Source organism: Carcharhinus amblyrhynchos, chromosome 12, assembly GCF_965287045.1.
Source record: "Carcharhinus amblyrhynchos chromosome 12, sCarAmb.v2.hapA, whole genome shotgun sequence".
Taxonomy (NCBI): domain Eukaryota; kingdom Metazoa; phylum Chordata; class Chondrichthyes; order Carcharhiniformes; family Carcharhinidae; genus Carcharhinus; species Carcharhinus amblyrhynchos.
In genome coordinates, this window is record NC_137335.1 from 41,140,669 (window position 1) to 41,157,533 (window position 16,865).

The 16,865-nt window shown below is 40.1% G+C and overlaps 1 protein-coding gene across 3 annotated transcripts in view; it reads right to left on the reverse strand.

Annotated features, from left to right (window-relative positions):
• The window catches only part of cfap36 (cilia and flagella associated protein 36), a 105,972-nt gene that overhangs the window by 66,169 nt on the left and 22,938 nt on the right, over window positions 1-16,865 (reverse strand). For all 3 annotated transcript variants that reach the window (XM_080200407.1, XM_080200405.1, XM_080200406.1), the window contains one exon: window positions 2,265-2,379. In XM_080200407.1, the coding sequence (XP_080056533.1) occupies window positions 2,265-2,379 (115 nt within the window). The remainder of the gene's footprint in view (window positions 1-2,264; window positions 2,380-16,865) is intronic.

A 16,865-nucleotide genomic window follows, 5' to 3' on the forward strand; every position in this document is an offset into this window, starting at 1 on the left:
ATTGAAATAAGATTGTCATTAAAGGTTTTAAATGTTTTATCATAAGGATGTTGTTGTGGCAGAGATATTGCATCTTTTATAAATATTCAAAATAAATGTTTGAAACACAGGAAGATGTATAGCTATGGGTAGATAGCAAGAGATAATTCTGCATTATCCAGCAATGAAACAATGGATTGAATGGCTTTCTTCTGGACCATAAAGTTCTCCTATTTTATTATGAGGAGACCTAAAATTTTTAAGTGTTAATCCTTCTTGGAAGTTTATTGGTTTTTATTTAGAAAGATTTAAAATAGCCTTTTAGGTATGTATTATTTTGCTTCCAGATGTAGCTAGTGTTCGTGATAATTTTTCCACCTTAGAATTGAGATATTTCACAAGTGCAACTCACAGGCACTTTTGCAGAAATTGTTTGCCTCTTATAGCTTTCTTTCATTTTTGGCATGTAACTTCATACATTGTTCATCTGTATTTCCATGATATCCATTGTATACATTTATATCATGTAAAGTTCATAATATTTTACATCATCAGATTTTCAGCCTGAAAGATTACCTGTTTTTCTTTACCAGCTTCTGCCTGAGCATTTACAGCACTTCCTCTTTTTATTTTAGGATGTCTATGGATATTATCTAAAATTGAATTCTGAGGTTCCACCATGAGATCATTAGCAAAAAGGAGATTATAACGATTTGGAGGCAACTTGTGACTTACATTGGTAATTGATTGGCAGGCAGAAGGCAAAGAATAAGCTTAAAAGGAATGTACTTGGTGCAAGGTGACAAATGGTGTTCTTCACAATTGGAATCCCAATTTTCCATCATTTACATCAGCAATTCAGATAAAGGAACAGAAATTGTACTCCAACTTTGCAAATGACACTAAACTAGGACGTACACTGAGTCGTGTAAATTAATATATTGGTTTTGAAGGGGTACAGCGCAGCTTCTCCAGAAATGATAATACAATTGTTAAAGATAACAACTCCGAGGACAGTTTACATAAAATTCAATGAAATACAATGGACTGATGCCACCTTGCCGCTTTTCCCGCCAAATGTTTAGGCACTTTGGAAAAAGGTAGAGGCGGGACATATTACATCATGCTGGCACCTGATCCCCATGGAAATGGAACATCTCTCTACCCTCCAATCCTCCCCAAGGGAAGACCCCCAACTCAGACCTCCCCCAAGATCCCCCCTGTGCATGCCCAGGCACTGCCACTTGGTACTATCCAGACACTGCCACTTAACTACCCAGACATGACTCTAATCCCCCCTCCCCAGGGGATAGTACTTACCTGTGCGCCCCCAGCGGGTATCATTCCCCAAGTCCCTATTAGTCTAGAACTCCGCCAACGTGACGTCATGCCAGTGGAGGGTGGGGAAAGGATTCCTTATGTGGAGGGGATAATACCATGGTGAAGCCCATTAACGATATTTAAATGTACAATAATGGGATTTCCAACCTTTCATAGGGGCAGGAACAATATCAATGGGAAATCTCGCCGGCATAAAAGCCATTTGGGGACACCCGTTGGATTCTTCACCTCCACTGGCTTTCCTGCCCATCAAAAAACAGAACAAATAATTCCCCCCGCCCTTCGTCTTCCCTTGATTGTTGAAAGTTAAGGGGAGATCTAAGTGGGATGTTTACAATGATTATAGATTTTATGAAATAGGAACAGAGAAACTCTCTCTTCTGCTGGGGAATCCAAAGCAAGGGATCATAATCTTAAAATTAGACACAATCTATTCAGGAGTCGAAAGCAGGAAGCACTTTTTTAATACAAAGGGTCGTATAAAAGTAGCATTTAGTCCACCAAAAGCTGTGGATGTTGAGTGAATCAAAATTTTCAAGATTGAGATTGAATTGCATGTGAGCAGAGTTGAGAGACAAGTCAACCAAGTTCTAATTTTATGGTGGAAATAGGCTTGGATGCCATGATGCTCTTTATCTTACGTCTGGTTCCTTAACAAATATTTGCTGGGAGATCAAATCCAATGTTCTTACAGTTTTTATAAATTGCTTTCATACCACCACATAAAATGCAAACTTAACAACATCTTGATCACATTTCATAAATGTTGGATGCTTCCCAACAAACTCAAAATTTCTTACCAAGTAATGCTTTTAGTGAAATTTCACTTGCGTGGCAATCTGAAGCACATAATCAGCATCAGTTCTAACACAATGACTCAGTAATTGAAACATCCTATACTAATAATACTAGTTTATAACTTAACATTTGCTACCACTTATTACCATTTCTCTCTTGAATCATCCGAAGAGCTTGTAATTGCAGTTCAACATTTTTCTGTAGCATCAGTGACTTGAAGACTTGAAAATCTTCTGCAGCTAGTACTGGTTGGAAGACAGGCTATTAAAAAATAAAGTTTATTTTGAAAAATAAGACAAAACCAACGTATATTTGTATAGCAGCTTAAATATGATAAAATATTCCAAGTTGTTTCACAGGAGCATTATAAAACAAAATCTGACACTGAGCCACATAACCAAAAGCTTGATCAAAGAGGCAGAATTTAAGGAATGTCTTAGAGGAGAGTGAGCTAGAGATGCTTTTTAAAGGACAATGACAATATTTGATTAAACTATTTAATTGCACATTATATCAGAAGCCAGCCCACCAATGTTTCAAATGAAACGTAACATTGCAAAACTTATACACCATATAAATATTCTCTTAAACCAATTATTTCACAATACACATGAAAATTTAAAGCAAATCAATTTAAAAGAGTGATAAATTTTTACACAAAGGCTAAGGAAAACTAAGATTGAAACTGAAATTAGGAACCAAAGCTTTTGTGGAAACTGAAACTAGTTGAAACTAGGTAAAAAGAATCAGAGTCATCCAACCTCCCTGTGTTGCAGTACAACAGGCTGAAGGAGATGGATGCTCCTTAAGGGTTATGGGGAGAAAGCGGAAAAGTGGAATTGATCCACTTCAGATCAGCCATGATCTTATTGAATGGCGGAGCAGGCTCAAAGGGCTAGATGGCCTAATTCTGCTCCTATTTCTTATGATCTTATGTTCTTATGAGGCTGGATCCAGGGAATAGGCAAACACACAGTTGCTGAGCAATTTCTGTTACTTAAAATAATAGGGGATCCACACTATCCTTGCAAACGTTATAATTTTTCTTATTGCATATACTTGTGTAAAAGTCAAGTTTTGAGACCATGGCTGGATTTTCCAGCCATGCTTACCCCAAGACAGGAAAATCCCGCTTGAGGTCAACAGACCTTTTGCATGGTCCTGTCCTGCCTGCTACAATTCCTGTAGTGAATGGGAAAAATTCCGCTCTAAATCTTTAGGCCAAAAGTCATGAAGTTAACTTTTACGTAAGTATTGTTTGTGAGGATGACAGGCATATTTGATCTGGGCCCAAACAAATACAGTTGCAACGTGAGTAAAACCCAATAACACTAAAAAATTTACGTTCGTTATCATTCATGATGTGTCACTTGAATAATTTGAATAAATAAAAACAAAACTTAAACATAGATATGTTTAAGCATTTACCACTGTTCATTTTCATTAGTGTTTTAACTTACAATGAAATGGTGGACAGTTAATCACTGCATATATGACACTTTTTGTCCCTAGTAGAACCCTCTCTGCCTCTTTATGTTTGCTTACTATTTACATGGGTACTCATTTATGTTGACTGCCATTCTATCCTCATATTCTCTCTTCCCCAGTCTTACTTTCCTCTTCACTTCCTGTCTCAACTTACTATATCTTGATCTGATTCTTGCTTGAAGGAATCACTGGATATGCACCATACACATTTTTTCTTGTTTCAGCAAATTCTCTATCGTCTTTATTATGCGAGGAGCTCTGATCATGGTTCTCAGCATTTTGCCCTTGTCTGAATCTACATGCCCCATACCTGATACATCTCCTCCTTATGCTCTATTCCAGCTAATCCTGTCAGTCTTTGAAAAAAATTTGAAATTTCTGCCCAAAGAGTTGCCTCAGGTGGGAAAGGTGTTGCCTCAGGTGTGTAGCCCATTGGCTGAGCTGCCGGCTTTTCCTGCCAAATTTTTAAACAATCAGGGAATGTAATTGCTACAGGCAACCTGTTCTTACTTGTGTGCCCCTGGCAGGTTCCTCTTGCCAGGTTCACATTAGTCCAAATTTGTGTCTGTACATGGAATGTTTGTGAACACAGCTCCTTACTAACCTGATGAAGGAGCTCCGGAACCTTGTCCTACCAAATAAACCTGTTGGACCTTAACCTGGTGTTGTGAGACTACTTACTGTGCTTACCCCAGTCCAACGCCAGCATCTCCACATGAGTGACAATACAGCAGGGAAACCTACAGATGATGTTAAAATGTATTTAAATGGGAGTTGGGGACAATTGCATCATCAGTGTGAATCTCATTTTTCGGGTCTCATGAGATTTTGAGCTCCCATAGCCATTTACACCAGTGGCAAGTGGCAAAATCCTGGCCTTTGTTTCCATTTTATCCTGCTAGACACCTTTTCATCCCATTAAAATTAATTCTCATCCAACTTAGAATTTCTACTTCAGATTTTTTCTTGCTCTTTCCCATTACTCATTTAAGCCTCATGATCAGTTGATCATTCTTGCCCAGGTATTCCCTCACATTTGGTCCACATGATCCACTTCTACAAAAGTGTGTAGAAGACTGTGTACCAAAGAAGCAAATTCACGTGTTTCCCAACTGGAAACCATGGATGAAGATACCCACTGCCTGCTGAAATCCAGGCCTGAGACGTTCAAGTAAGACGACCTTGACCTATACAAGAAAGCCAGATATGACCTGAGGAGAACCATCAAAGACGCCAAAAGATGTACCGGGCCAAGTTAGAGTCGAAGGCTAACAACACGGACCCCTGCCGACGATGGCAAAGTCTGCAAGACATAACAGGCTACAAGATGAAGGCATGTAAAATTGTCGGCTCCAACACACGCCTCCCTGATGAGCTCAATGTATTCTACACACATTTTGAGCAAGAGGTCAGCGAGAGCACGCCCTGCACCCTGGAAGCCTCAAATGAACCTTGTCATTTGAACTGCACCACTGCAGATGTCAGAGCAGCTTTCTCAAAGATCAACCCATGGAAAGCAACTGGCCCAGATGGGGTACCCAGACGAGCACTCAGATCCAGCAGAGCAGCTGGCAGGGATACTGGCAGACACCTTCAACCTCTCTTTACAACAATCTGGTCCTTATCTGCTTCAAGAAGACGATCATCATCCTAGTACCAAAGAAAAGCCAAGCAGCGTGCCTTAGTGACTATTATCCAGCGGCTTTGGCATCCATCATTATGAAGTGCTTCGAAAGGTTAGCCATGGCACGAATCAACTCCAGCCTCCTGCACTGCTTGAATCCACTACAGTTCACCTACAACTGCAACAGGTCCAACAGCAGACGCCATCTCCTTGGCCCTGAACTCAACCCTGGAACACCTAGATAACAAAGACACACATGTCAGACTCCTATTTATTGACTACAGCTCAGCCTTCAACACCATTATTCCTATGGAACTCATCTCCAAATTCCGTGGCCTGAGGATTTAGGGTGGACCATTTAGGACAGAGGTGGGGAGATATTTCTTCACCCAAAGAGTGGTGAGCGTGTGGAATTCATTAGCACAGGAAGTAGCTGATGCCAAAACATTGAATGCATTCAAGAGGTAGCTGGATGTTGCACTTGAACTGAATGAGATCAAAGATTATGAGGAAAAAGCAGGATTAGTCCACTGAGTTGGTTGATCAGCCATGATCGTAATGAATGGTGTAGCAGGCTTGAAAGTCCAAATGGCCTCCTCCTGCCCTTATCTTCTATGTTTCTATCTGAAAGAAAGCATTCTTTGGGAGAAAATTTCAAGGTGCTTTTTTGTTGAGTGAAGTTTGGAAACGCTCTGGTAGAAGTCAGATCCCAGTTGACTCAGTGCGATAAACATCTGGAGGGATTTGATCAGTAATAAACAGAACTTGTATTGAGTGGTGTCTGCCACTTGGTTTCTGTGTGTGTTTGACCACAGTTAGCCTGTTGGTTTACATGGATTGTGTACCTCCCAAGAAAATTATCGTACAAGGTATATTTTGTAATTTGTGTCATCCTTAAAAATCTGTGAAGATATAGGTGAGGTGAAGGAGTCAATCTTTTCAAATTTAACAAATGTTTTATTGTTTTGTTAAAAGTTAATTGGTAGTCCTGTGACTTTGTTCATTCAGATCTCTAAACAAAAAATAAAAGTTAGTCTATTAAACCAGGATCCAATTCTGGGACCTGAACGTCCAGTAGTAACATCAATGGGATCTTAAACTAGTCAACCTCCTCTGAACTACCTCCAATGCATTCCTTAAACAAGGAGACAAAAACTGCACACAGTCTTCAAGTTGCTGTCTCATGAATGCCCTAAGTAACTAAAGCAGAACATCTTTATTTTTATGTTTCTGAAAGGGTTAAACAGCACACAAATTTAAAAAAATCACATAAGCTGCAAGCTGAACCTCAGTCACACAGGGTGTCAGTGCGGTGGCAAGGTGGTTTTTAAGATTTAGTACCATAAATTTAAGTATTGTACAGTTCTCAAGACTCTCTTCTGAATTTAAAACACCGTAAGAACACTGTTCATACCACACCCTCAGCCCTGACACTGCTAATCCCTTCCAGCACCCCAACAAAAAGTTCACCCACCGCCAGCAAACCCTACACTGCTCACCCTCTCACCAACACGATACAGATCAAATGACAGGTTTTGATTGAAGTAAGCACAGATAAGGCTCAAGGACTATCTAATTGAAAGGTGTGCAGCTGCAGTTCATGTCTGACCACTGGAACAAGGAACAATGGAAAGGGGGGGGTTGAGAGACACCATTGGTCAGAGCTATAGCTTTTATTTCTTGACTGTATAACATGCATGAGTTTTAATTAGACGTTATACCCTTATATATGCATGATATAACCATAACTATGATTGGGTAGAGGTAATGCCTACTCTTTTATTGGTATATGATAATTACTTGTAATCGACACTGAGACTTTAATTACCTTTGTATTTCTGAATTTTTCCACTCTGGACATTCAGGGTCCTACAGCTACAGCAAAGTTAATTTTCAAACAACTCCATCACTTGTTTGGCTACTTGAGGGGAAGCAATAGTTTCAAATACAACAAGAAGATCATTGTAACAGCCCCGTAACAGTTCCTCTCATAATAAATGATAGTGTTCCGTTATCCTCTTGATTACATGCCATATCTGTATATTAACTGTATAACTCATGCACCTTAACACCTAGATCCCTCTGCATCTTGGAGTTCTGTAGTCCTTCGCTGTCCAAGTAATACTCTGCTTTTACAATATTCCCACCAAAGTGAACAACTTCCCATTTTCCCACATTACTCCATCTGTCAGATTTTTGCCCACTCACTCAACCTATCTATAACCATCTGCAAATTTCTTCCTACCTATATATTTAACTACGATGCTTTCACTCCCCTCATCTGAGCCACTGATGTAAATTTTAAGAACTTGAGGTCCCACTGCAGACTCCTATGGGACTCCACTCAATTCTAGTCAAACAGATTCTCTGGCCCTGCTTCCTCTCCAACACCAAATGTCCTGTCTACTCAGCACTGCCACCTTATCTCCTTTTTTCCCTCCCTCATCTTTTCAACGCACCATGCACCCTGGAATACTAAATGCCCAGTTCCCATCACTTCTAAGCCACTTCTCCATTATTAACACAACATCAGCATGAAACTCTTTGAATTTAGTATTTGAGTTGAAATTGTTCACAATTAAATCACATGATTTAATGACTCAAGATGAACAAAGAATTGAACATTCCATCCAATGGAAACACAGCAACAGTCACAGTATCACAGGTATAGATTTTTTACCACAAGATGGAGCTGCTGTAACAGAAGAAAACTCTTGTAATACGTTGGCAGGAAGAGACTTGTAGGCCTCATAACTTCTTCGTAAAATACAAGTTCTGAAAAACATTTATGTAGCGTGGAGGCCTCTCTGTTGGAGGGGTGGAAAAAAAATTAGCTCAATAATGCTGTCTATGTGAATCCATTCATCCACATCTCAATGCAATACTCTAACTCCACCATGCTAAATAGGGTAGGCTTCATACAGATCTAGCAACTCAAAAACTGGGCATCCAGAGGTGCTGTGGGCCATCACCAACTTTTGAAGGGCAATTAGGGATGGGCAATAAATCCAAGACTAGCAAGTGATGCCCATACCTTGTGAAAGGTTTAAAAACAATTTTCTCTTAACAGTACAATTAGACAAACAAGAACAAAATGCACAAAACACACCACGCACACATACCTCACACTGCTCACCTCAACCTCCTGGATTGTTGAGCACCTCCTGGACCCATGGTGCTCATATCCTCCAGCAACCCTGACAGTGCTCATCTCTCCTGCGCTCACAACAGTGCTCAAATCCCACCTGACAATGCTCGCCCCATTCCCCACAGTGGGGTGCGTCGGTGCAGTGCTGGGGTGTGTCGGTGCGGTGCAGGGATGAATCAGTGCAATGCAAGGGTGAGTCGTGTTGGGGTGCGGTGCTGTGGTGCTGGCATGTGGAAGTGTGGTGCTAGTGTGTGTCAGTGCGGTGGGAGGGTGATTTTTAAGATTTAGTACCATAAATTTAAGTATTGTACAGTTCTCAAAACTCTCTTCTGAATTTAAAACACCATAATAACACTGTTCACACCACACCCTCCGCCCTGACACTGCTCTCCCCTTCGCGCCCCCGACACTGCTCTTCTCTCCCCTGCTTTCCAACTGTTCACGACACCAGCGCTGACACTGTCACCTTGCCACACTTGAACTGCCCAACGTCCTCTATACCTAAATATTGTTTACCCTCTCCCGCTCTGCTTCTGCCAGATGCTCTACTCTCCACCCTGCACTATGCCAGCTGCTCTCCAACCCTGCACCACTTACGTCAGCTGCTCTCTCTCCCGCCCCATCCTCCAACACTGCTCTCTCTCCCCACCCCACCCTCTGACACTTCTCTTCTCGCTCCGTCCTCCGACACCACTCACAGCTCTGGCCTCTGATGTTGCATCTCACAGCCACCTCTGACACTGCTCTGCCCCAAACCCTCCCTTTGATACTGCTCCCCCGTCGCCCAGCGTTTGACTAATCTTCCACCCTGAGAGACTGCCATCTTCCCTCTCCCTCCAACACTACACTACCCCCCAAATCCTGTCTTCCTACACTGCATGAAGGTAGTGATATTGGAGTAAGGGGGTAGTAGCGCTGGGGCCTGTCTTCAATTCCTGACGTGAACAGGAATGTGACATTCCGGAATCGCACCTCATCAAAAAAATTCATGTCTGTCTTAAATGTACAACTCACTTTTAAATAGATTCTCCCACAAGAGAAAATATCCATTCTATATTTACCTGTAAGACCTTCAGGATCCCATACGTTTCAATCAAGTTCCTTTTACATTTCTAAACCCCAGCAATACAAACTTAGCTTGTCCAACCTTTCTTCACCCAACAACTCTCCCATTCCAGGTATTAGTCTATTAAATCTTTTTGGAACTTCTTACACCACATTTATATAATTCCTTAAATAAGGGAACCAATACTGTACATAGTCCTCCAAATGTGGTCTCACCAATGCCTTATGCAATTGAAGCAAAACCTCTCTATATTCATATTCAATTTTGCTCACAATAAATGATAGAATTCTATTAGCATTCATAATTACTTGCTCTAAGTGCGTACTAACCTTCTGTGATTCATGCACTGTGAACTAGATCTCACTGCATCTCAGAGCTTTGCAATCTCTCACTATTTAGATAGTAGGTTTTTTTTATTCTCATTGCCAAAATGGATAATTTCACATTTTCCCACATTATGCTCCATTTGCCAGATCTTTGCCCACTTAATTAATCTGTTCACATCCCTTTTTAGCTTCCTTATGCCTTCTTCACAACTTACATTCCTCCCTATCAGTAATCATCAGCACATCAACAGCAAATTTAACTATACCTTACAGTCCCTTTATCCAAGCCTTTAAAAAAATTAAGACTCCAGCACTAATCCTCATGGCATACCATTCATTATATCTTGCCAACCAGAAAATGACTCATTTATGCTGACTCTCTGTTTCCTGTTCATCTGCCAATCTTCTATCCGTGCCAATATGTTATCCCCTACACCATGACCTTTTATTTTTGGCAATGAACTTTGATGTGGTACTTATTAAGTGCCTTCTGGAAGCAAGAAGCCTTAGATCATAGAATCCATGCAGTGCAAAGGTGACCTTTTGGCCCAGTGAGTCTGTACTGACTCTCCAACGAAGTATTTTGTTCAGGCTCTATCTCTATACCCTCTGTATTTACCCTACTAACCCCCCCTAACCTACGTATCTTTAGACACTAAGAGGCAATTTAATGCAGCCAATCAACATCACCTGCACATCTTTAGACCGTGGGAGGAAACCAGAATGTCCAAAGGAAAACCACACAGACACGGGGAGAATGTGCAAACTCCACACAGGCACCCACCCAAGGCCAGAACTGAATCCAGGACCCTGGTGCTGTGAGGCAGCAGTGCTAACCACTGTGCCACCGTGATGCCTTCATGTTAACATAGTGGTAAATCTTCACTGGAGTTTTGTATCTTTAAGGATAAGTGCTTACATACGTGCTGGACAGAAGGAATACTGTGGGTTTTATTAATTTTCTTGCATTTGTATGGAGATCTTTGCAACCTTCTTTGCTTGTTTCCTTGGTTTAACATGTTTTTAAATGTTAAAAGTTAATAATAAAAATCTTTGAATTTGTTTAGTAACTTTCCTCCACAGTTTCGAAGGAAAATTAGTTAGGATTTATCTATTTAGGTTTCACTCTGGAATCTGACTTTCCCAGTATTATCATGAGTGTCCCATTTCATCCTACAGCAAAAAATCTTTATCTGAGTTTCTGAGCTGCACAATGAGCATTATCTGAATGTGATCTGACATTTAAAAAGTCAATGCAGAAATTGAATTGTAAGGTATTTAAGATGGTTACGCAAACAGCAAGGACAGTAGTGTTTTGACTGGTTGATGTTCTGCTAGAATGATTGTTGGGTATATCAGGCACAGGATGGATATACTTGTTCGTGCCCCACAAAGGAAGGAAGAAACCTGATGCTCTCACTAAGAATACATAAAGGCAAGTGAGCAGCAGCATCATTGTTCCCTGATCTTGAATACAGTTCAATAATCAGTTTAATGACCCAAACAGGTCAGTTGCAGATTTATCTACATCATATGGTGCAAGTGACCAGACACATCGATTTCCCCACCCTCATCTTTTGCTATTGGAGCAATTCCTCACTTATATATGTATTGATCCGCCATTGCCACTCAGCACAATCCTTATGTAATAAACTGCATCCATGAATAACTGGCTTTTGCTTACTCACTGACTCATATCTTTCTTTGCCCCAGAGTACACACACATATGGCAGAACTTTCCCTTTTTGAAGCAGAGTGTCACAACAGGCAGGAAAAGTGGCCTTGACGCCACCAGCCCTAACAGCAGCTTTCTCCGCCATACCATTAGCAATTTAGGAAAAACAAAAGCCATGGAACACATCCTATGGGGTCACACTGGCACAGCCAGCAACTTAAAGTAAAGTTAAAGTTTATTTATTAGTCACAAGTAGGCTTACATTAACACTGCAATGAAGTTACTGTGAAAATCCCCTAGTCGCCACACTCCAGAGCCTGTTCAGGTACACTGAGGGAGAATTTACCATAGCCAATGCACCTAACTAGCATGTCTTACAGACTGTGGGAGGAAACTGGACCACCTGGAGGAAACCCACGCAGACACAGGGAGAATGTGTGCAGACTCCACTTAGACAGTGACCCAAGTTGGGAATTGAACCCAGGTTCCTGGCACTGGGAGGCAGCAGTGCTGACCACTGTGCCACCGTATCTTTGTTTCTTAAAAGATCTACCTGGTGCACAAAAGTACACACTCTCACCTTGGCACTACCTGGAAAGGGCCAGTGGCAGTGCTCAGGCATGACCCTCTCCACCCTGATCTCCTCCAGCAGTCCATCAGGTGCTTCCCTTCGGAGACCAATCGTAATTCACATTGGCGTGAATGGATAATGTAATGGAGGAGACGGATTTGCTGTAAAGGCCTGATCATTAGATTTAAATTTATTCTAATAGGATTCCCAATGTTGAATGTTGGGAATCCAATTATGTCACTGACAGGGGTTCAAGGATAATCGCAATGGGAATTCCTGCCAGCATGTAACATGATTTGAGCCTCTCGCAACATTTTGCGCTGTAGTTGCCAGTCACGGCAGATGTGAATAGGAGTGCAAAATCCCAGCCACAGTCTTTTGTACTAAAGAAGGAAACCTAAAAAAGCAACAGAAATACAGGACTGCATCACCTAATTAAGGAGTTAGTGAAAATGAAAAAGGAGCCTATGAAAACCAAAGAGGATCCACAAAAATCAAAAGGCAACTCTTGAGAAACTCAAAAAGACCACTCATAAAAAAGTATTTTGATCCTGACCAAATAACTGCACATGGCAGTGCCATTTTATATGCTACACATATCTAGATATCAACAGGAAATTCAATACATAAAAATTCTAAGGTTGATCCTGATAGCCAGAGCTGCTGTGCCCTTGTTGTTTGGTTTTGGTCTGACCATAAAACACAAATGTTCAGGGTTGATGACCGTATTTCAATTCAAAAAATATATTTTAACCTATCTTACTGATCTCATACACATTCAATGGGATTTCCTCACTAGGTAGCACAATGTTTTCTTGAAAACCCTCCACATTGCTAGAACGCAGAGTGAATGGAAGCTCTTCATTGCTGAATTCTTCAATAAATTAGTCAAATGAAAGGTGGCTGGTCATAATCCAACAACATTCCTCCTAAAAAAAGATTCTCATTCAGTTAAGTTCACTGAGCTCTCGGGTGCAAGCTAAGAATGAGCAAACTACAGGTTCAGTGGCCAATATGCACCAATTATAGGAGTCATCCTTGGGCCCCTTTCCTTAATAAAAATGGAAGTAATTATACAAAAAGAATAAGGAGGATGGGGATTGGCTAGCACGTTGTTCAGAAAAATGACAAGAGCAGGGATTTGATTCTTGCTCCTACTAAGGTAGACTTTGGATCTCCTTGCCCTGCCAGAGAGTTGAAGGTAATGATTAATCACCACTGACAAAAATTGTTAAGCAAATCACTAAGCATACATGCCAATGAAAAGGATAGATGAATGTTCATTCCTAGATTGAAAAGGCCACACAAGATTTCAGCTTCTCAAGCAGAAAACTTGGATTTTTTAAACTTGTGGAGGCAAAATGTAAATAATTTTTCAATTTGTTGGACATTCCTACAAGGTACCAGACTGTTTGGGTTCTGTTACATAAGGTGTAGAACTTAACAGAACCTCATTCTTCCCTGTTCATTTAACTCAGTAATGTCTGCGTTGACAGGAGGGCTGACTGGACTAATTAAGAGCAATAAGGCAAGCCCAACAACACTTCCTGTTTTCAATTAGATTGCTCATGTGTCATTACAAGTGCTGCACGCATCTGTTTTCCAGATGTTCTCTATACCAAAGAGAAATAAATTCATGGCAACTATGAAAGGGGAACATTCAGTAGATTATTCTTCAAACTTTTGCCTCTAATCTCTCTCTGTAGGCACAGCCACATCAGTTGAGCCAAAAGCTGTCTTATCAACAGGCTCCACTGCATGAATATGTTTAGCCTGGCATATGGGACTCCAAATTTCACTTATGGAAATAGATGAAAGCGTTGCAATTAGCTTTTAGCTGCAATCCAATGATTAACATTGACTACATGTACTAGCTATGTGCCCTGAGCAACAGAGTCAAACCAATGACTTTGTTGATGATAATTTGGCAGGAATCTAAATTTCATTTCGACAGAAAAATCGGAACTAGGAAAGGCCACAAGGCTGGATTGTCTGCTCACTTGGTTTTTTTCCCAAGAGTTCATATGACAAGTCATTCAAACAAGGTAGACAATATAGTCCTTCTGGTTATAGGTAAAGAACGTACACCAACAGGCATTTCGTAAAGGCATTCAGAACAAAGATTAAGATATAGCAATGACTAATTACTAGAATACGGATAACTGTTGACTATGTGCAAATGTTAGCTTTTTATATCTGTGACTTTTACCCAAGAATCTAACTCATATTAAGTGAATGACCATATAAAAATACATCCAGGTTCAGAGGTAGAAATCACGTGAGGGATTGCATAAGTCCAGGATTAGCATTCTTTCATTTTCCTATCTTTTGGTTCTGCAGGAGCTTTAAATTTAAGATACTGCTCCACACAGAATCTTGAATCCAAGTTATAGAGACTGAACAAAGTTCAATTCTATGATCACAGAAGAACAAGGTGCTGTTTGCACCACAATATTCAGGTGAATTAATAGATAATCATAGAAATCATAGAATCCTACAGTGTAGGAAGAAGCCATTTGGCCCATCAAGTCTGCACCAACCACAATCCCACCCAGGCCCTATCCCCATATCCACCCACTAATCCCTCTAACCTAAAGATCCCGGGACACTAAGGGCAATTTAGAATGGCCAATCAACCTAGCCCGCACACCTTTGGACCGGTAATCATGACTGGTATTATCTAACCTATTAAAAGAGGAGCTCTTCCGACTGAAAAGAAAAGCCAAAATCATATATTTGATAATCTATTGCTGACATTTGAGAATTACAGGTATAAGCAACAGAAATCCACGAATTAATATGCAGTTATAAAGATGATTTGTTTAAAGTTTATTTATTAGTGTTACAAGTAGGCTCACATTAACACTGCAATGAAGTGACTGAAAATCCCCTAGTTGCCACACTCCAGTGCCCTTCAAGTATACTGAGGGAGAATTTAGCATGGCCAATGCACCTAACCAGCATGTCCTACAGACTGTGGGAGGAAACCGGAGCACCCAGAAGAAATCCACGCAGACACGGGAAGAATGTGCAAACTCCAAACAGACAGTAATCCTAGGCCAGGAATCAAACCTGGATCCCTGGTGCTGTGAAGCAGCAGTCCTAACCACTGTGCTACCGTGTTACCCTCTTGGGAGAGAATATTTGAAAAATGGTATCACACGTCACGTATAAAAAATAGTTTACATAATTCCTATTTGAGTGGGAAAAGACAAGAAAACTGTTGAACTGTCTGAATGCAAGGGAACCAAGCCTCTTTCATAAAAAAAATCCTTAAAATGGGGGCAAGCAGAGATGGGATGAATAGTGATTCAGGGAGCTGCAAAGAGAAGGGTGAAAAAAAATGGATAGCACCTTTATTTTGCACATCCATTATTGAAACGTATCATGTGCTCCTGTGTGTTTTTCCTCACTTCAATAAAATGAACAGATTAGGTACCAATACCTACCAGAAGACATAGGCTATGAGCCCACTAATGATTTGCTTTACATAAACACAGATGAATAATTTATGTAACAAAATAGGGAAATCAACATTTCACTGTTCTCCTTGATACATTAAATAATAAAGACAACAACTGCTTCCATTTTAAACATGGAGTTTAAGTAGTTGTTTACATTCTGTATCATCAGTTTGATCCAGATCTCCTGTTAATCTGACAAAAAAACTGTTAGGCTCCTGGCTAAAAATCTGTAAGTTTTTTTGGCAAATCTGAATATAGTATGATATGAACCCCTGTGTTATTATGCAGAAACAAAAGGTAATGATTGACCACATTTCACATTACTATTTTAGATCAACAGCCATTTATATCCTAACAGTTAGAATGCTTCTCCACAGTCACCATCGCACAAAGGCTTTGGTCAATGAGAGGATTTCAAAATGCCTCCTCAAACTAAACAGATTGAACAGAACAATAACTAATAAGAGACCATAAAATACTTCTCAGAAATAATGCATATACAATGATTCTTCTGACATTCTAAAACCTGATGCAAACCAACACAGAAAATTGCTAGCCAAGACTTGATTTAAATCCTGTGAACTGCATAAACTTTTCATGTACTGTTTCTAGTAATAAAGAATCCCAAATGAAAAATGTAAGAGCAGCATTTTTGTTATAATGTCTAATCAGAACACTTCCTGTATCTATTTATATAGTTATTTATCTTTCTGAATAAAACGGGCTGCCAGCTTACACCAGTTTTCAATTAAGTATTTTTCCTCTGGCAAATTCATTTGCAGTGTTCTAACGATTATTCCGGAAGAAACAGTATTTAAGATCAAAGAAATTGCCGATGCATTTTTCAGAGTTGTTAACTTTTATTTAGTCCATGTCAGTTGGCAGGCTTGTGACATGGGGTGAAGTGAAGGAATAACCAATTCCTGTGTACTGTTTGTAAGAGATAACATTATGAAAATTAAACAGAATAGTCCAGTTTTTGAACAGCACTGTGAGCACAATTTTGTAGTGTTGTGAGATGTTGTTTGCTAATTCTGATCATTTTAATTTCCTTTTGAACTTTAGTCTGTCAGCCATGCTATTTGTCCACCTGCTAGTGAGTTCCAAGATCAAAACAATTTCTGTGAGCTAATTAGCAGATTAGGGAGTTTCTAAAAGGCATGCCGCCCTATCTAGTATTTGGTGCACCACGGTCATGCTTTGGTTCACTAGGATAAGGGCTTGCTAAAACGTGTATTCATTTTCACCGAACAAGAAAAAATGTAACTACTGAAAGCCAAAATTACATTAAGTTCTTCAGGGAAAAACACCTTGTTCTTTTCTGTACTTCATATTGTGCATTTCAGTTACATTATAATAATTAGGCTTAGAGTTTTAATGCAAAT